The sequence below is a fragment of the Hemitrygon akajei genome, chromosome 5 (genome assembly GCF_048418815.1).
Source record: "Hemitrygon akajei chromosome 5, sHemAka1.3, whole genome shotgun sequence".
NCBI classification, from domain to species: domain Eukaryota; kingdom Metazoa; phylum Chordata; class Chondrichthyes; order Myliobatiformes; family Dasyatidae; genus Hemitrygon; species Hemitrygon akajei.
Window position 1 is genome coordinate 26,460,913 of NC_133128.1, and position 20,731 is coordinate 26,481,643.

At 41.0% G+C, this 20,731-nt stretch overlaps 1 protein-coding gene across 4 annotated transcripts in view; it reads right to left on the reverse strand.

Moving 5' to 3' along the window:
* Positions 1-555: 555 nt before the first annotated feature.
* The window catches only part of LOC140727567 (exosomal polycystin-1-interacting protein-like), a 41,714-nt gene continuing 21,538 nt past the window's right edge, over positions 556-20,731 (reverse strand). Inside the window, exons 1-2 of one of the 4 annotated variants that reach the window (XM_073045060.1) lie at positions 18,754-18,831; positions 556-3,459 (exon numbers count right to left, since the gene is read on the reverse strand). In XM_073045060.1, the coding sequence (XP_072901161.1) occupies positions 2,740-3,405 (666 nt within the window). In that variant the 5' untranslated portion in view covers positions 3,406-3,459; positions 18,754-18,831 and the 3' untranslated portion in view covers positions 556-2,739. Of the gene's footprint in view, positions 3,460-9,323; positions 9,457-11,021; positions 11,601-18,753; positions 18,832-20,731 lie in introns of those variants that run through there. The other 3 variants (XM_073045057.1, XM_073045059.1, XM_073045056.1) reach the window with 3 other exon arrangements.

Below are 20,731 nucleotides of genomic sequence, written 5' to 3' on the forward strand. Positions count from 1 at the left end.
CTTTGAAGACTGAGATTGGTGGAAGCTGTGTACAAAATATCTTTCTGCCACTGTGTAGACCTTTTATCTATGTCTTATTATCAATTCTCACGTGGTGAGCTCCAAGCTCCTAGTCTCTTTTTGTGTGTGAAGAGCAAAGGTCCCAGGTTGCACCCAAATGCTACAATTTATACTGGCAGTGGTGGAAGTGTGCAGTGTGTGACCCGTGATTGACGCTGGATAAACATCAGTGGTGCCAAGGTGCATCGGGCACAGAAATGCCATCAACCCAGGGTAAAATGTGTGAGTTGTGGATAAATGTATGCTCAAATGGATCCATTTCGTTTGTTCCTGTATCCGGTTTCCTTTAAATGCCAAGGGAACAGCTTTTCTCTAATACCAGCAAATTTCCTTTGCAAAGAACACTTTCCATGCATGGATTACCTCAAGGTTTAAACTGCAGCAGATGGAAGTCATCTTATGCATAAATTTATTTATGGTCCAAGGGCCAAAAACCCCTTCACACTGCTAAAAACAATATTGCGATGCTGGAAATAAGTTTTGTTAAGAGAAGACTAATTTTGTGTACATTTTAATGTTTTTTTAACATCAAACAGAAATCAGATTCCTCCTTTTTCAGCATAATTTTCATTACTCCTGTTATATAATTTTCTGGTATGTATAAAATTTCCCTTATTTTTAACAGTGGAGCATCATGGAACATGCGTCTGCAAAGTGATTTCCAAATATACTGAAAAACAAATCTAAACCTGTGATTTCTACAACTTCAAATACAGTATTACATGTGCACTTTGCTACGTTGCCTTCAGTAGTCAGGGTCTAGGATGCTCTCAGACTCTTAATCTCAGTGCCATTCCAAGCTGTTGTTGATCTCTGTGCATTAAAGTCATCCACACTATATGGTAAATAAGAGAAATGTTTTTCGATTATTCCTCTGACCTACATGAGCAGGTAAAGTGGGCAGAGACATTTTGCTTCTCCAAACTGCAGGAATTCATAGGAATATACAATGCGTCCTCTCAAACATGCCCCTGCTGACCTTCTCCTAGGAAAAGCTAGAGGGTCTCTGCTATGTTCTTGCCTCATCTGGTCCTGATGAAGGGTCTTGCCTGAAATGTAGACCTTTTATTCCTCTCCATGGATGCGGCCCAACCTGCTGAGTTCCTCCAGCATTTTGGGTGTGTTCTTCTGGCACTGTTCCTGATGCAATTCCCTCACCTCCCTCTAAACAATTGGGAGCACTCTACCATTGCCTCACCTTGACGTCACTGCAGCATCCATTCACTCACAGGAATAACAGCCAAGTAGCTTGGACAGTTTTGTTTGTACAGTGATATGTCCTTTCAAGAGTTGGCTGCATTATGCCCCTTCACCTGCTGCTTTGCATGTTGCTGACTACCTTGAACACACTCATCTGTACCAAAACCAGAAACTTCCTTCTCAGTGCTGCCCCTTACAGGTAAGTACAAAATATTGCTCTGTGAGGCTCACTTCTGATGTTCACATCCTTCAAGCAACTTCGGCAAGTGGGATGTGATGACCCACATTGCTGTCTTGATACCAGAAAAAGGTGCAGAGGAATTTCTAATACCACTGTTAGTAGTCCTTTTCTTCTCTGAGGATTGTTGTTTTGTCATGGTGGAGAGGAGTGTGTGTTCCTGAGATCCTGAGAGTGATGCCACCTGAATCTTAACTCCTGGTAAGGTCATCCTTGGCTGTAAGGTCAAGGGAGAGGATCCAGACAATGAGCAATCCAATCAAGACATCAATGGCGGGAGATGATGGCATATAACAACAGCAGTGAAGGTGGAGGAAGGTTGCAGCAGTGCAGGATCCCCAGTCATCTTGGATAGACTCTGACCCTGGTCTGTCAAGTACTGTGTGTTGTCTGCCCACGCATCAGCCTCCCCACATTAAACAAAGTCACACTTAGGTGTTCTCCATTAAGGGAATAACTCCTTGGGAGTACATCATACCAAACTCAAGTGATCACCCTACTTCTAATAGTCCCTTTCCATTTGTTCTGAAGTGATTTTTTTTTTCTTGACCAAAAAGGTTTAAGAATTTTAAACACAAAGTACACTGCAGATGCTGTGGTCAAATCAACACGTACAAACAAGCTGGAGGAACTCAGCAGGCCGGGCAGCATCCGTTGAAGTGAGCAGTCAACGTTTCGGGCCGAGTCCTAACGAAGGGTCTCGGCCCGAAACGTTGACTGCTCATTTCAACGGATGCTGCCCGACCTGCTGAGTTCATCCAGCTTGTTTGTATGTGTAGGTCTAAGAATTTAGTGTCCAGAAATTTTGGGCCATACAAGCCCAGAGGAAACAGAAAAACGTGTGGTATAGTCAGTGCTGTTAGTGCCACATAATGTTGATGCAAAATGGAGAATAAAAGTCTGTCTTTTGTGATTATGAATATATTTCCATGGAAGATGCCTTGAAAGTTTTTACCACGATCAACATTTTCTGTGTTACAATAAGAAAGTTCTTTTTAACAATAAAAAGGCTTTGCTTGCATTATGTTAGCCCAAATGAAAATGTATATACTTATCATGTGTTTCCCCCTTTGTTCATAAGGGAAATTTCTACAGAAATGTGTTAAATGTAGACTGAAATGATAAATGGAACATTTGTGTGCAGAAGTTCCTCAAAATTTGTGCACTCATGGTTTTTTTGTGAGTGCAGGATGGCTGCATGGCTCTTTGTGACTGGTCAGGATCAACTGATTGCGCAGTTTCTAAACATAGATGAATGTAACAAGGGAACTGCCAGTCTCCAAAGGCAGAGAAGCTGTGTCATATTGAAGGTCTGGAAAATATTCTGCAATGTTGGTGACATTTGGCACTGAGTAGGCTTTTAATTTAGAATCTCCATTTAATAGCGCCATGTTCAAGAAGGAAATGTAGAACGAAAACCCAGTACCATTCTGCAAAGCTGACTCGACCACTGCTCCTCTTGTGCTGTATATCGTTAAGTTTTGCAGTGGATACACGTTTGCTGTAGGATTTGTCACACTGAGTTCTTTCAGGCCAAAGATGACAAGGTATTCAGTCAGCACAGCATCAGGGTTGCACAACGAAAGTGTGAGGCTTGGGACTGACGAGTAGTTTAGCAGCAGCCCCACTGTAGTGGTGTCTGACACCCACACGACTAACTTGCTGCCGTGGCTAAAGGTTGGGCTGGCTTTATCGATATCCTTAGACAAGACAGTCCGACAGTTGCACCCGAGGTTGGCACGAGCGACCACGCAGTCTGGAATGCTGGAGATACAGCTGCAGTTCCGGAAGTTGCTCTCCTTTTGAAAGATTAGTGTGTGGTTGCTGCTCCTTAACACAGAGATGCAAGCACAGCAGCATAGAGCTAAGAGCAGCAGCTGGTTTGATGCTGCAGTTGTCGTCACCATCCTCTCAGCAAAGTGGTAGGCTGCCTAACAAAAGTTCTTCATTTTTCACAGGGTCTGAAACAAATAAAGAAGGAAATAGTTTGTAACATTTTTTTTTCATATTTGGAAGGTAATTTAAAAACATGGTAAAATCTGTGGTTGAAGTTGTTCAGATGTTTTACATAATGGGCAGTTAAATTGCTAAACCACTAAAGTACATCTTTACATTGATTATGGAATCGGAAATTCAGCTTCCTGCTCATATAAAGAACTAGAAAGTTACATCAGCACTTCTGCCAATTTTTACTTTGTTTTCACTTTCTCTTGATCCAACTGTGACTTTTCTCTACTCTTTCTTGATTTCTGTGCCTCCATTTCATAGGATAGGTTAGCAACCATTATCTATGTGGAGCCCTTGTGGACTTCACTTTCACAAAATTCAAAATTCAAAGTATATTTATTATCAAAGTATGTATACATTATACAACCTTGTGAGTCATCTCCTAACAGGCAGCCACAAAACAGAAACCCAAAAGAACCCATAAAAAATACTGTTGAACACCCTATGTAGAGAAAAAAAAACAATAATACCCTTAAAAAAGAACTCATAAAAAATAAAAGAACCCATTAAAAAAAGACTGTCAACCACCCAATGTGCAGAGAGAAAAAAAACACATCATGCAAACAAGAACCACAAGCACTGAAGTCCACAAGGAGAGTCGCATAGGTCAATGTAGAGCCGAGACGTGGAGCAGCGATCTGAACTGGCCCGTCCCCCACCTTTGGCCCCGACGCTCTAAGCTTTTCAATCTGGTTTGGCGCCTAAATCAACGTTTAAACATCGGGTTCAATTGCCTCAAAACGCTCCGGGGCCAAGACCACACCGCCTCGATTCGGCCTGTCTCTGGCCCTTCCGATTCGGCCCTGCGTTTAAGTTTCCACCCAAGTGTCAAAGTTAGTCACTCCAATCTGCTCTGGTGCCTGGGCCCCGATTTCTCATTTGATCTGGAATCAACTTTCCGATTCAGCCCTTTATAAATGTACCGTGGAGAGCATTCTGACAGGCTGCATCACTGTCTGGTATGGTGGGGGTGGGGGGCAGCTACTGCACAGGACCGAAAGAAGGTGCAGAGGGTTGTTAATCTAGTCAGCTTCATCTTAGATACTAGCTCCATCTTCAGGGAGCGGTGTCTCAGAAAGTCAGCGTCCATTATTCAGGAGCTCCAGCACCCAGGGCATGCCCTTTTCTCACTGTTACCATCAGGTAGGAGATACAGAAGCCTGAAGGCACACACTCAGCGATTCAGTAACAGCTTCTTCCCCAGGGGAAAAACACCTTATTGTAACTGCCATGATGTTACACACCTCTGTAAGATCACCCTTAGTCTCCTGCTCACCAAGAAAGAAAGTTCAAGCCAGCCCAGCCTCTAAGATGCCCAAGCTCTGGGAATATTCTTGTAATTTCTCTTTGCACTCCGTCCAGCTAAATGATGTCTTTCTGAGAACAAGGTAAGCAAAACTGTATACTGCAATGTAATGTCCCATTTCCTATATTCAACGCCCTGACTGTTGAAGGCCAGAGTGCCAAGTACCTTTTATCTGCGACACTACTTTCAGGGAACTATCTACTTGAACTCCTAGATCCCTCTATTCTACAACATAATCAACACCCTCCCCACCACCCCCAGAACCTATTGTTCACTGTGAAATGCCTCCCCTGATTTGACTTCCCAAAATGCAGCACTTTGCACTTATCTAGATCTAACACTATTTGCCATTTCTTTAGCTTTGTACATTTTGACCTCTTGTACTTCTTGATAACCTCACCTCATTCATTTCTGCTCTCACATTTTTAATTTCACAACAACGTGGAGAGATCCACTTACATTGGATCTTGAAGCAATCCCCTCAAGCCCATACCTCTGCTTAGCTTCCTGTGACCAGCTCACTCTCAGATGCCCATTAGCATTCCTCAATTCTTCCATCAGTTACCAACACCATGGGTAATTTGCTGTTACCTATTAACCTGACGACCAACTGGAAACCACAGCATCTGGGCGAAGCCATATGCTAATATGGTGGATATACAGAGACAGCAGCCTGGGTCAGACTTGAACCCAGGTTGCCAGAGCTATGAGAAAGCTGCACTACCTGCAGCACCACCCAGAAGATGGAAGAAATGCTCCATGACCTCACCTTCTACCCCACCAGTCCCTACACTAAATAAATCATCCATCATAATTCCCATGAAATCATCACCAAACACCTCTTCCACCTTCCTCACCCTTTCACAGTCCATTCATTCCAAGACACCCTGGTCTCATTGTGAGAGGTTTTAGGTGCTATATCTAAGAAAGGATGCACTGGTTTACAAGAATGACTCCAGAAATGAAAGGGTTAATGTATGAAGAGCATTTGATGGCTCTGGGACTGTAATCGCTTGAGTTTATAAGCGTGAGAGGGGGATCTCATTTTAACCTATCGAATGTTGAAAGACCTAGATAAAGTGGATGTGGAGAAGAAGTTTCCAATAGTGGGAAAGTCTAAGACCAAATTGCATAGCCTCAGACCAGAAGGATATCCCTTTAGAACAGAGATGAGGAAGAATTTCTTTAACCAGAGAGTGGTGAATCTGTGGAATTTATTTCCACAAATGGCTATAGAAGCCAAGTCATTGAATATATTTAAAACAGAGGTTGATAAGTTCTTGATTAGTAAGGGCATCAAAGGTTACTGGGAGAAGGCAGGAGAAGAGTTGAAAGCAAAAATAAATTAGCCATGATGGAATAGCAAAGCAGATACAATGAGCCAAATGGCTTAAATCTGTTCCTATTCTTATGCTCTTATGGTCTTATTCATTTCCACAAATATGTGTTCTTCACTTATGGCTCATTCCTCTCCTATTTACACTTTCTTAACACAAACCTTTACCCTAGCTCAGCTAACATCATCTAACTTTTGTATCATTCAATCTGCCTTGTCTTCTCTCTATCATAGACCTTCTCATGTGTTCTGATACAAGATCACTGACATGGAGTATGAAATCTGTTTCTCTTTTCACAGATGCCGCCTTACCCTACTGACCATTTCCAGCATTTTGTTTGTATTACACTAACATGACTGGTTAACAGGATATTGTCACATTACTTGTGGAAAATTGCTGTGGGCTACGAGAAGGAATGCAGGAGTGAGATAGTTCAGCAGGTTAAGTGATGTCATAAGAACAACCTCGTACTCAATATCAGTAAGACCAAGGAATTGATTGTGGACTCTCAGGAAGAGGTTAACATACACCTGTCCTCTTTGAGAGGTTAGTGCTGGAAAGAGTGAGCAGCTCCAAGTTCCTGTATGTCACCATCTCCAAGGATCTGTCCTGTGCCCAATATGTTAATATAATCACATGCCAGTGTTTCTACTTTATCAGGAGTTTGAGTAGATTGGTGTGTCACCCGTGACAAGAGACCTAGGCGAGGATGGTGAGAACCCAAGTACTGGAGTATCCAAGACTAAAATCAAGACAGGATATGAGATTGAGATGAGAACAGAGTTCCAAACTTGACACTCGATGAAAATCCAAAGTAGAGCTGCTGATTGCGCACTGAAACTCAGTTAGGTGGTGTTTAAATATTAAAATCCTGGCACCAAAACATGGCCGCCAATTGGCGGGGTGGGCCGGATTCTTTAAAAGGGCTGTGCTAGCTGTCCACATTCTGGCAAGTCGGAGTGTCTAAACCTTGGAAGCTGGTGCGCTCGAGTGCATATCGTAACACCACCAAAGACTTCTGCAAATCTCTACCATGGTTGCTACATCCTGACTGGTTGCATTACAGACTCATATGGGGCTTCCAGTACACCTGCAGTCTGTGATGCAGCCTTTTGTCGGTGACTTAGATAGCTCCATCATGAGCACTACCCTCCCCACCAGCGAGGACATCTTCAAGTCTGAGGCCTCAAGGAGGCAGCATTCATCACCATCTGGGTCATGCCCTCTTCTAGTTACTACCACCAGGGTGAAGGTTCAGGAGTCTCAAGGCCCACACTCAATAATTTAAGAGCAATGTCTGCCTGTTCACCATCAAGATATCGTAATGGTCCTTGAACCCATGGATACTGCATTATTCCTTTGTTTGCACTATTTATTTAATTTATAACTTACAGATTTTTAGAGAAAAATGAAGAATTATGTGGTAAGGAGGGGTTAGATTGATCTTGGAGAGGTTAAAAGGTTGACACAACATAGTGCACCGAAGAGCTTTTCTGTGCTGTACTATATTCTTTGTTCTGTCTTTGAATTGTACTGCTGCTGCAAAGCAACAAATTTTATAACATATATCAGAATCAGAATCAGTTTTATTTTCACCAGCATGCGTTGTGAAATTTGTTAACTCTCAATGGATACGATTAAATATTTTTGTTTCAGCCTGATACATATATGTTAGTGATTCTTATGCAAACCAGCTTCATTGATTGCTACATTACTAAATATGTTGCATATTGACCTAAACAGTAACTTGCATTATATAACAACCTTCACATGACAATATTCCGTGAGCTACTATTAAAAAATTTACAGGGATTTCAGTATTCCTTAATCTATGCACAACCAGTGCTAGGGAAATCCAGAACAATGTAGAAAATGTTAGTAAGTACAAAGAATAAAATTATGATAACAGTTTTGGGTTACAAACATGTTAATTGATAAACCAAGATTTCATCATTTTAACCTAGTGCAATAGCTTTGCTACTTAATTAGACCTAAGAGATTGGGGCAGCATAGTGGAGCATGGCATTTGATATGACTGCCACACTGTTCCAGCAACCTGGGTTCAGTCCTGGCCTTGAGTGCTGTGTGGAGTTTGCACACTCACTCTGTGACCATCTGAGTTTCCCCCAACATCTCTCCTCCCCCATCCCAATGATGTGCAGGAAAGTTAACTGGATATTATTAACTGGCTATTATAAATTGTCTCTTATGCAACTAGGTTGCAGGGAATTCAGTAGGGATTTGAAGGCACGCGCAAGAAAATAGTCTACACTGGGAAATAAGTAAGGGAAGATGACTGATGGGAGTTCTGAGAGTTGGCATAGACTGCAGGTGTCAAATAGCCTCCTTCTATGTCATAAGCAAATACAAGAAAAATGTGAAAATACAAGTCTGTTTCACCATCACACATGCCACACCTTTACGCAAAGTGATATCTATTGCAGTAAGTCTATACTTTTCCACATATTTTCAATTTTTTTAAAGAAGAGAGAACACTGTTGAACGTGATCATAATTTATAGTTAACAGATTGTCTTGTTAATCCGGATAGTGGGAGGGTGTAACTTTGACATTCCCTGCCTGGCAGAAAGCTGGAATAATCAGAGGAACACACACAAAATGCTGGTGGAACACAGCAAGCCAGGCAGCATCTATAGGGAGAAGCGCTGTCAACGTTTCGGGCCGAGGGACCTGTATTGTGCTACACGCACAAAATGCTGGTGGAACACAGCAGGCCAGGCAGCATCTATAGGGAGAAGCGCTGTCGACGTTTCGGGCCAAGACCCTTCGTCAGGACAGAGGAACCCCTTAGCCCGATATCCATTCCATTGAGCTGATCAGAAATTGTCACTTTTTTGACAGGCAGATGGAATTGCTCACTATTTTCACTATTGAAACCTCATCTCCTAAGCTTTGATTTATCTGAAGGATATGGAGATCTCTGGTGAGGCATAACTTGCATTTTAGAAGTGATATTGCATTTCAGTTTCTGTAATCTATTTCAATCTTCCTATCTCTCACAACTTTGTCACAGCAACATTAATCATTTTAAAGTAGTAAATCATAATCTTACATTAAAAATTTTACATAGACTTTTGTTTACTTACAGAGATGACACCACAGACTCAGCGTGTGAGCGTTACTTTTTTAAACAGGAAATATTTGGATGTACTTACATGTTTGTTGTTTTGCTCAAACTAAATTTTCTTTCCCCTTTGTTTCCCTTGATTGGAACTGGGACATGCGTACCATGGCAACAAGTTAAAGGCTGAGAATTATCAACCGTGAAAGTGCAGTTTGCTACAACTTGACTGACTGAAAATTTACCTCTTCTTGAATTATTCATGAGCTCAGTTGCATCTAGACCAGGAGCTGAGATATCTTTATTCAATCTCAAATCCAATAAAATCAATCCTCTGCATTTCCTCTTCAAGTTTTGTTTCCAAACAGCTTTGTGGTATACAGTAAGTCTGAATTTTAAGCCAAGCAGTGATTCCAGGCTGTTTAGTTATGAATGATCCACATTCATCAAAAATGGTTTTGATGGCTTCTACAATCATAGAGCAGAGTTAAAAAGTTTGTGTGATCAGTTTACATAAGCTGAATTTTTATCCATTAAGGTCAGTGGAAAAAAAAATCATTGCAATATTTCTTTGGAAGAACCTAAATGCATTATGTAGCCCATTTAATATAAATATATTGTAACTTATATTGCAAGATATTTTGTGAAGAAATCTCAAAGTATGGGCTTCATTTTTAAACTCTTGTAGTACCAGACATGCCCTGAGGGAAGATGACAGTTAAGGCTTGTTTTTCAAATGATTTCTTCCACTGTAATAGCATTCTTGACCAAACTTCAGTTGTGCATCGCATGCCTTCTTGAAGAGCTTGGAGAGAAGCATCGAAGCGCAGTTGTTCAAAGATGCAGGACTAAATACATGAACAATTTTGACATAACCTACTGATGTTATGATCATAAGGGGCTGCTTGTTTGGCTTCACATGGTGAGGTTGGCAGTGGAATAATCCAGAAGGGGTCATAATTTTAGTTTTATCAGCATCAGTGATGAATTCCTAATTTGTAACATTTCTTTCCCCTGCTCTTGTTGAAAGCAACAGCTTCTGTCAGGTTCTGGCTCTGCAGGCACCAGCTGCCCTATGGTATCTGGGCCAAGTGGCCACTGCTGATGTGTCTATGATATGTGAATGATGTGTCATAAAAACTGAGCCCAACCTTATCCTCACCCAGAATTAATATGCATAATTACACACATTGATTGTGCCCTGACAGCCTTGAAGATCTTTTCTTAATGAGTCCAACTGTGAAACTCCAGCTAATTTTTTAGGCTGAAATCGGCCAATTCAGCACAGAACCTGGCATTTCCTGACCACTAATGGCATATGCAATCGAGGGGTCAATATGGACAAAGGCCTCCTGCTATAATCATCAAGGAAACACAAGTATGCACTTGTATTTATGAATATATGGACAAAAACAGTCATTTTTCTATTCCTGACTGCGTCCGTGCTCAGTGGTATGGCCTGATGCCCCACCTTCTGGGTTATTCACCCATTGAGCTATTGGCGTAGATCGAGTGCAATTTAGATGCTATTACCAAACATATAAGTCATTTCTAATGAAGGTGTTCTATTTGATAACTTTCAGAAAGACAAGCTTTATTTTGATGGAGAATCGGGCATGTGGAAATGAATGTGAAGTTGAACGTTAATTTGTCAAACAGATTAACATCAATCAAAGTTAATTAGCTGGAAGAAGGAAGGGTGTGTTGGTACTGAAGTCTGAACCAACGCACGCATCAGGCAGTGAGATCCACAGATAACACACACGTAAAAGAGAAAAATCGTGTGACTTACATTATGCAGATAGAACACTGTTAAATTCGGAATCAGTTATCATCACCATAGTTCAATAATGCTCAGGTAAACGAACTTCACCAAGCCATGAGATGGAAGAATAATTTTCTCCAATTTCATCTGCTTCTTACTGCAAGCATATCACTGCTTTCATAGCAACCTGCTGGCAGTTGGTTTTAGTGTCTACTGTGAAAATATAGGGATGGTTCCAATTATACTGTTACTGCCGTTAATCCAGAAACCAGACTACTGTACTGAACCTATCGTCTCTAATAGTGATTGCAATTTTTTTTTAAGAGGCTACATAGTTTGAGCCAGAGAAAGCTATTTGTTTCTCCTTTGTAAAGTTTTCTGGCAATAGGTTGCAACAGTGAGATTTTGGCAGAGGGGCTAAGGATTCTGCAGGCACAGTTTGTGTACTCCTGCTGTTGATCACCATTCTCTTGCTGCTCGAGTCTTGGCAATCACTGGGCTATGACACAGGGGAAGAGCAGGAGTCAGCAGCATATGCGCACAAACTGGAACAGATCCACACTGCTGAATAAAAAGTGGATAACTTGCAATGGATCAAGTTAGGAAAAACACTCATAAGTTTCAGTCAAGCTTCTATAGTTCCTACTAGGTTTTTACAATGGGATAACTTCAGGCTTTGGAGTTTGGAAAACCCTATAAATTCACATGGTTGTAAAGAAAAAGAATGGGCATTTAGCCCATTATGCCTGCACCAACTCTTTGAAAGAATTATCCAATTATTCCACTCTCCTAGATTTTTTCCTCTGGCTGTACTATTTTCCCCTTTATTAACTATAAGGCAATGTCAGCTTGAAAGTTACTATTGATGCCACTTTTTCCACACTTTTTGACCAGTTATTGCATTTCTTAATAACTTGGTTCAGGGAAAAAAGAGAATCCCTTCAATATTCCCTGTGGTTCCTTTTGCAAATTTTCTTAAATCTGGCTCCTTTAGACACTGCCAGGTTTTTCTTTTCAGTGCAGTAAAAAAGAAATCCTTCCTACCTTTATATGGTGTGAATTCATGTCAGTCAGTGTTGCCTTTCCAGAGGCATGGTACATTTAGAACACCGAACATAGAACATATATCAGGCTCTTCACCCCACAATGTTGTGTCAGCTCTTTAACCTACTCCATGGTCAATCTAACCCTTCCTCCCGCATAGCCATCCATTTTTCTATCTCCCATGTACCTGTCTAAGAGTCTGTTAAATACCCCTAAGATATCTGCCTCCCATAGATGCTGCCTGATCTGCTGACTATCTCCAGCATTTTAACTTCCCAGCATCTATAGTTTTTTTTATATATCCACCTACATACTGTTATTTACTGTTTTATTCTCTGAAAATCGTGAACGGAATTGAACAATGTTCTAATGTCGGCATGCGTCTGCTGTTCTTTCATTACATTAGAAGGAAGGTTTGTAGCTGAAGAGGAATGGAAGTAGATACTGCCCTGAGAAGCTCCTGCAGTGATGTCCTGGACTCCGGCAACTACAACCATCTTCCTTGACGCAAGATGTTGCTCCAGCGATTGGAGTAATTTTCTATTGATTCCCATTGGCTTCATTCCTACCAGGGTTCTCTAGTGCCAGGCAACACAAACAACATGCTGGAGGAACTCAGCAGGTCAGGCAGCATCTACAGAGATGAATAGGTAGTTGATGTTTCAGGCAGAAACTCTTCTTTAGGGCTAAGAAGGAATGGGGGATGATGCCAGAATAAAAAGGTGATGGGTGGGGGGAGGTTGAGTGGAGGAGGCTAGTTAGAAGGTGATAGGTAAAGCAAAGTGGGTAGGAAAGGTCAAGAGCTGGAGAAGAAGGAATCTCATAGGAGAGGAGACTGGACCAGAGGAGAAAGGGAAGGAGGAGGGGACACAGAGGGAAGTAAGAGTCAGGTGAGAAGAGGTAAAAGGTCAGAGTGGGGAATAGAGAAAGGGAAGAGGGGGAAATTTGTTTACTAGAAGGAGAACTTGATATTCATACCATTAAGTTGGAGGTCACCCAGACAAAATATAAGGTGTTGCTTATTCACCCTGAGTGGGCCTCATCTCGGCACAAGAGGGACTGACATGTCAGAACGGGATTAGGAATTGGAATTAAAGTGTTTGGCCACCTGGAAGCCCCGCTTGTGGTGGATGGAGAGGAGGTGCTCGACGAAGCAGTCCCTCGATTATTGACAGGTCTCACCAATGTAGAGGAAGCCACATCAGGAGCATGGGATACGAAAGGTGACCCCAGCAGATTTGCAGGTGAAGTGGCATTTCACCTGGAGCCCTGAGTGGAGGTGAGGGAGGAGGTGTATGGGCAAATGTAGCACTTAGGTCACTTGCTGGGAGAAGTGCTGGGAGGGAGATTAGTGGGGAGGGATGATGCTGCCTTGATGCTAAGATAAAATAGGTTATGAAAACACTGATCAAATCTCTATTAAAACGAGTAAGCATCTGAATATTTGTCCAAATGAACTATTAAACAATGTAACAAAAAAGCTGCTGGCGGAACTCAGTGGATGAGGCAACAGTCCTGATGCAGGATCTCGACCCAAAACTTCACAGAAAATTCTCTTCCGACCACAGATGTTATGCGACCCGCTGAGTTTGTCCAGCTGCTTGTTTCTTTTCCCGTTTCAGATTCCAGCATCTGTAGTCTCTTGTGTATCTTGTGTCTCTATTAAACAATGTAGTACAAATTCTAAGTGTTCTGGAGCAAAATTTATTTATATTAATTGTGAACACCCAGTGCAATGATGTTATCTGAATGGCATACAGATAGATAGATAGATAGATAGATAGATACTTTATTCATCCCCATGGGGAAATTCCAACTTTTTTCCAATGTCCCATACACTTGTTGTAGCAAAACTAATTACATACAATACTTAACTCAGTAAAAAAATATGATATGCATCTAAATCACTATCTCAAAAGCATTAATAATAGCTTTTAAAAAGTTCTTAAGTCCTGGCGGTAGAATTGTAAAGCCTAATGGCATTGGGGAGTATTGACCTCTTCATCCTGTCTGAGGAGCATTGCATCGATAGTAACCTGTCGCTGAAACTGCTTCTCTGTCTCTGGATGGTGCTATGTAGAGGATGTTCAGAGTTATCCATAATTGACCGTAGCCTACTCAGCGCCCTTCGCTCAGCTACCGATGTTAAACTCTCCAGTACTTTGCCCACGACAGAGCCCACCTTCCTTACCAGCTTATTAAGACGTGAGGCGTCCCTCTTCTTAATGCTTCCTTCCCAACACGCCACCACAAAGAAGAGGGCGCTCTCCACAACTGACCTATAGAACATCTTCAGCATCTCACCACAGACATTGAATGACGCCAACCTTCTTAGGAAGTACAGTCGACTCTGTGCCTTCCTGCACAAGGCATCTGTGTTGGCAGTCCAGTCTAGCTTCTCGTCTAACTGTACTCCCAGATACTTGTAGGTCTTAACCTGCTCCACAGTCAGATTATAAAGGCAGACACAAAATGAATAAATAAAAACAATTGTAGGTGTGAACTGAAGAAAGTTTTATTCCTCAAGTCTTTAGTTTATCTGCACTTTTCCACTTACTGCTCTAATCAAATCTATCGATATCAGCATAGAAAATTTCAATTCAACATCCACTGCCTTTTGTGAGAGCTAGTGCAGATTCCCATTATCTAATGCAAAAGGAAAATTACTTTTAACTTCAATTTGAATGACTTTAAATTTAGGTTTTAAAATTATACTTGTTCTGGCTTCTCCCATACCTAACAAAATCTATCCTGCTCCTATGTCTGTGGTGAACTACATTTACCTGTCTGGACACGCCCCCCCGCTGACTGCTCCTGTGGCTCCTCCCACTGACCATGGCTCCTCCCACAGACCCCGGTATAAAGGCGATTGGAGACACAGACCCTTCCTCAGTCTCCAGGATGTTGTTTGATGGTCACTTGCTGCTTGTGCTTTCTTCCAGCCAATAAAAGCCTACCTTAACCCACGTCTCAGAGTTATTGATGGTGCATCAATGTCAAATGGTCTTTACTGTGTTATCTGTGGCTTAGTAATTAGTACTTCACCTGTGAGTCTTGAAATTATGGTCTGAGTCGTTCAGCAGAGAAATGGGAATATGAATTAGTCAAAAGAGATCTCTCATGGTTGAATAATTAAATTAGGGTCTGTTTTGTTACTTACATGAAAATAAATGATCCTTTATTGAGAGAGAAGTTCTCTGGTGGGATTTTGACTACATTTACCCCACAAACAATAATGTTAAAAAATTGAGGTTATATCATCATAGTATTTAGGGACTTTTATTGTGTATTTCCTTCAATGAGTATTTTTCAAATTAACTATATTTTGTTCCGTTGGGGCACAGATTCATAAATTATTCTTCTATTAAACTGGGTACAGAAAATTATTTCAAAATCAAAAACGATGTGTCTCTGTTATCACAATGCTATTACAGTGCCAGCACCTGTCTGTAAGGAGTTTGGACGTTCTCCCCGTGTCTGCCTGGGTTTCCAGCACTGCTCTGCTTTCCTCCCACATTCCAAAGATGCACAGGTTAATAGGTTAGTTGGTCAGATGGGTGTAATTGGGCAGCAGGGGCTCGTAGGGCCAGAATGGACTGTTGCTGCGTCGTACCTCTAATTAAGTGACTCAACAGAATTTAGACAGAATGTTATTAATAGGCCTTTCCAGCCCAACGAGCCCGCACCACACAATTACAGCCATATGACTAATGAACCTATTAACCTGAAACCCGTACACCTGGAGGAATCCCACATAGTCACAGGAGAATATACAGACTTCTTACAGACAGTGGCAGAATTGAACCCGAGCCACTGGCGGTGCAAAAGCGTTATGCTAACCACTACACTACTCTGCCATCTTCAAAATCCTAAATCTTATCCTTACGTTGTCTCATAACTTTGCAATCACATCACTGTTACAGCTCATCCTTGAAACACTTTCTGGATCTTCCTGTTCATGCAATGAGATTACCAGGCAGGTAGATGAAAATATTCAAGAATGTGCTGAAAGCCTCCTTGAGAATAGGCAGTATCCTCACTGACTCCCAGAAATCTCTGGTCTGCGACCACTGAAAATGAAAGAGGAAGATTTAGGATGCTACTGAGGCAGTGGACAGTGTGCATCTGCTCACAAACTACCTGGCCACCTGTACCAGGTGCTTGGGAACACAGCAATGCTTCTCCCAGGTTGCACTCAACCCTGACTTGGAAATATTTTATGTCACTTACTCTTCATTTCCTCAGGTCTAAAACTTCTTATCCAAAAGTATAGTGGGAATACCTTCACCAGAAGGACCACATTGGTTGTTTGTCAGTCTTTGTCTTTTACACTTTTCCATAAATCATGCTGTAATTCTCTCTTTATTTTCCTGTAAATGCCTGCAAGAAAATGAATCTCAAGGTGGTATATGGTGACATATAGTATATTTACATTGCTATAAATTTACTTTGAACTTCGAACTACAATTCAAGGCAGTACCATCACCTTCTCAAAGGCAACTAGGAATGAGCACTAAATGCTGGCCTTGCCAGCAATCCTCATATCCTGAAAATTGGAGAAGAAAGATAAATCAAGGGCGTGGACTTAATTAGAGACGATGGTTTCACTCTGCTATTAAATCCAAAGCAAATAGATTTACCATTTAGAATAACTGAGTACAAACTACGCTGATTCATGGTTTTAACTTGAACATCAATAATTAACTACTCCCCCCCCCCAAAGATGCTTTGACCCTTTAAGTTCCTTGAGCAGATTGTCTGTTACTTCAGACACTTCAGATTCCTGCATCTATAAACTCTTGTGTCTCCACTCAATCATCTGTTTAAAAACCAAACTCAGCTTTTGCTGGTTCAGTGCATATGGCCTTTCTGGCCTGTTTTCTCTCTGTCAATAAAATATGTTGTTTGTGGAATACTGTTATTACCATGGTGATTTTTTTTTTGCCTCTGGATCTACTTAATTTCCCTTCTTGAATGGAAATTTTTAAAGCAATGTGTTTTGGTTCCCATGCATTAAAATGATTGCATGATCACAGCTGATCTCTCATGAGGTTGGTTGGGGCTGACATGAAACACCCTTGTGAAGTTTAGCCCATCCCGTCCATTGACAGGGATATTAACAACACTATTGGAAGAAGGAACGTAAACTAGTCGTGGGGGGGGGAGGGGAGGGACAGGCAAGTTGAGAAGGCACTGGGGAACAAAATGGGAACAGTCAGGGATATTCAGATGGAGAAGTGCTGGCAGCTGAGTGCCTTAAGAATTGAATATATTTGGGCGGGAGGCACCTAATGTGGAGGACAGGGCTGGAGCTCATCTAGAAATAAGAACTGGTACACTGTGGTCAAAAGGACGAGAGAGAGATGAAAAGACAAAAGGAACAAAGGCATGTTGACAGGAAAACTGCACTTGAAAGAAGTGTAAACCTACCTATTCAAGCCAATACTTTATAGTTCCTGGAATGAGTAACTTAATTTTTTATATAGATTCTGGACAGGAAGAAGTAGTCTCGCAACATTCAGAGATTCCCTTTTAAATCTTGACCCATGCAAAGGAAAGCTATTGAAAATAAAACCTCAGTGGACTATTTGTAGGAATTAGTAGAATTTTGTAATAGCATAAGAACAGGTTAAATTATGAACTCCAGCACTTCCTGAGGCAAACTTGAAAGGAAATGCTTGGTATAAAATGACATCCTGCAATTTTAATCAACAAGCACAGAATAAAAGCTATTCCGCAAACAGCTAGGCCGTAAATCTAAAGGTGGTTTGCTCCTCCAACTGAAATCTTACATACATTTTCTCATTGTGCATCTGGGGTTATCAAAGTTCCTATAATTGTAATTTCCACCAACTTTTTTAAACTCTGCCTAAAAACTAAATGATATGCCCGGCAGAGATCGAACTATTGCTCATGAACATTTCAGAAATTTAAAGAAATCACTGACATTTGTTGGACAACTTAACAGATTTTGATTGAAAGTAATATTGACAATTTTGGAATAACATTGTAGTGAATACCTGACCAATATTTTAAAGGCTAATTTAAAGCAGCATCCAGAGTAGTTGAGTTGGTGAAATGGGTACATTGCCTACATTGATGAGTAGGCAAGAGTGACTGAAGTACAAAAATTACATCTTTTAAAAATCTAGCCCATATTATTGAAAAAGTATCTTCACAACCAATGGCAGAATGAGATTTACAGGGAGAAAAAATTTTTGTAAAATTTTGTTGTATTTCTTTTCCCCCTGTAAATGCCTTTAAATCTTATTCCAACATTGGCTGTAAAGAGACTACATAATATTATGGGCTAGATTTTAAATAATACCATTTTGTAATTCAATTCATTTTCTTGCAGGCATTTACAGAATTTTTTTTTGTGTGAAATTCTGTTTGTATTTCTTCTTTCCTGTAAATTCCTGCAAGAAAATAAATTTCATGGTAACAGTTTATGTGCTTTGATGTTAATTTTACATTGGAATTTCAGATTGTCGTTGATAGATATCATGGTAAAGTTTCCCTGGCTAAGTCATAAGCAATGCTTGACTTTTTAAAATTGAAACATTAAGTTATTGTCTAATTTTGAAACAGGCATAATTACATTTGTAGGAATTCATAACTCATTTATATTCTTAATTGAAAGTAAAAGTTGAAAAATTGTTGGTTCCTCTGATTTCAGCAATGTTCTGGTATAAAAAAATAGAAATTGACGTACCTCTTTATGTCTCATGACATGAGTGCATCAATTGCAAAGATCAAAACATTATTAAGGACATTTTCACTTGGATGGGAGTTTCCATGTTCCATTCATTAGAAGGTAGAAGTAGAGGCCATTTTGAACATGCACTCAGAAACATCTTCCACATCTTCCATTTTCAAAAGATTTAAAATCACAATTTTCAACTCTGTCTGCAGGTACTCCCCAAACCTCCATGAATGAAGGGTCTTTTCCATAGATGCTGCCTGGCCTGTTGAGTTCCTCCAGCATGTTGTGTGTATTGCTTTGGATTTCCAGCATCTACAGATTTTTTTTGTGTTTGTGGCCCCAAACTTCCATAATTTTTTGACTGATAATTCACAAGGTACTTTGCCATCCCTTGTAAAAGACTGTGGTGAACTACATATACCTGTCTGGACTGCTCCTGTGGCTCCTCCCTCAGACCCCTGTATAAAGGCGATTGAGGCCTGAGCCCAGCCTCATTCTCCAGGATGTAGCGCTGTTCATTCTTCCAGTCAATAAAAGCCGATATCTCGCTTCTTACGTCTCAGAGTGAGTTATTGATGGTGCATCAAAGACCATTGGATAATTCATGATACCATGATAGAAAAGAGTGAGGTTGATTAGCAGAACAGTAGATACTGAGTTGTCAGATAGCAGATTGGAAATGTATCTTCATTTGTAAGTATAAGTCCCACTTGTTCATGAAAAACCACAACAATGTGAGAAACTTTTAGATTGTGTTCATCAAAACCACATAATTGAATACCTCAATTTCAAGAGTTGGCCAATGTTATTTGCATTTTCTCCTGCTTACAGAGGTGAGTATAGAAAGTTTGTACAGGCTACATCTGTCATACATAAATATCACTTTAACCATTACTCTCATGGAATGCGGAGGGGAACTTTGAAAGTAAATTCTTACAATGCCCACTGTGCAGCTGTGTGCATCCTACAGAGTTTAATTAAAATAACACAGAAGTTGAAGCATCAGCGATTTTATCTATCAACACTTTATTCACTGATTTGTTTATTCTTGTGGATGACTTCACTTTAGGATTTCACAACCGCGCTTCCTGCACCCTTGGATCAGAAGAGACAGTGCTTGCAAACTTGAACAGGAAAAAATGGAAATAGACAAAGCTGGACCCTCTTTACCAGAGGTAACATACATAACAGAGGAGGGTAATTAATAACACAGGTTGGCACGGTTGCTTTGCAATACAGGCGACCTGGTTTCAATTCCTGCCGCTGCCTTTGTACGCATTCCCTGTGACTGCATGGGTTCCTCCGGGTGCTCTGGTTTCCTGCTACTCTCCAAAGACCATACCGGTCAGTAAGTCATTGTAAGTTGTCCCCAGGCTAGGCTGGGATTAAATCAGGGGGTTGCTGGGTGGTGTGGCTTGAAGGCAAGGAAGGGCCTATTCAGTGCTGTATCTCAATAGAACCACACAATATTACAGCACAGACACAGGCCTTTTGGCCCTTCTTGGCTGTGCCGAACCATTTTTCTGCCTAGTCCCACTGACCTGCACCTGGCCCATGTCCCTCCATACACTTCTCATCCATGTACCTGTCCAAGTTTTTCTTAAATGTTAAAAGTGAGCCCGCATTTACAACTTCATCTGGCAGCTCATTCCACACTCCCACCACCCTCTGTGTGAAGAAGCCCCCCACCAATGTTCCCTTTAAACTTTTCCCCCTTCACCCTTAGCCCATGTCCTCTGGTTTTTTTCTCCCCTAGCCTCAGTGGAAAAAGCGTGCTTGCATTCACTCTACCTATACCCATCATAATTTTATACACCTCTATCAAATCTCCCCTCATTCTTCTACTCTCCAGGGAATAAAGTCCTAACCTATTCAACCTTTCTCTGTAACTCAGTTTCTCAAGTCCCGGCAACATCCTTGTAAACCTTCTCTGCACTCTTTAAACCTTATTAATATCCTTCCTATAATTTGGTGACCAAAACTGCAC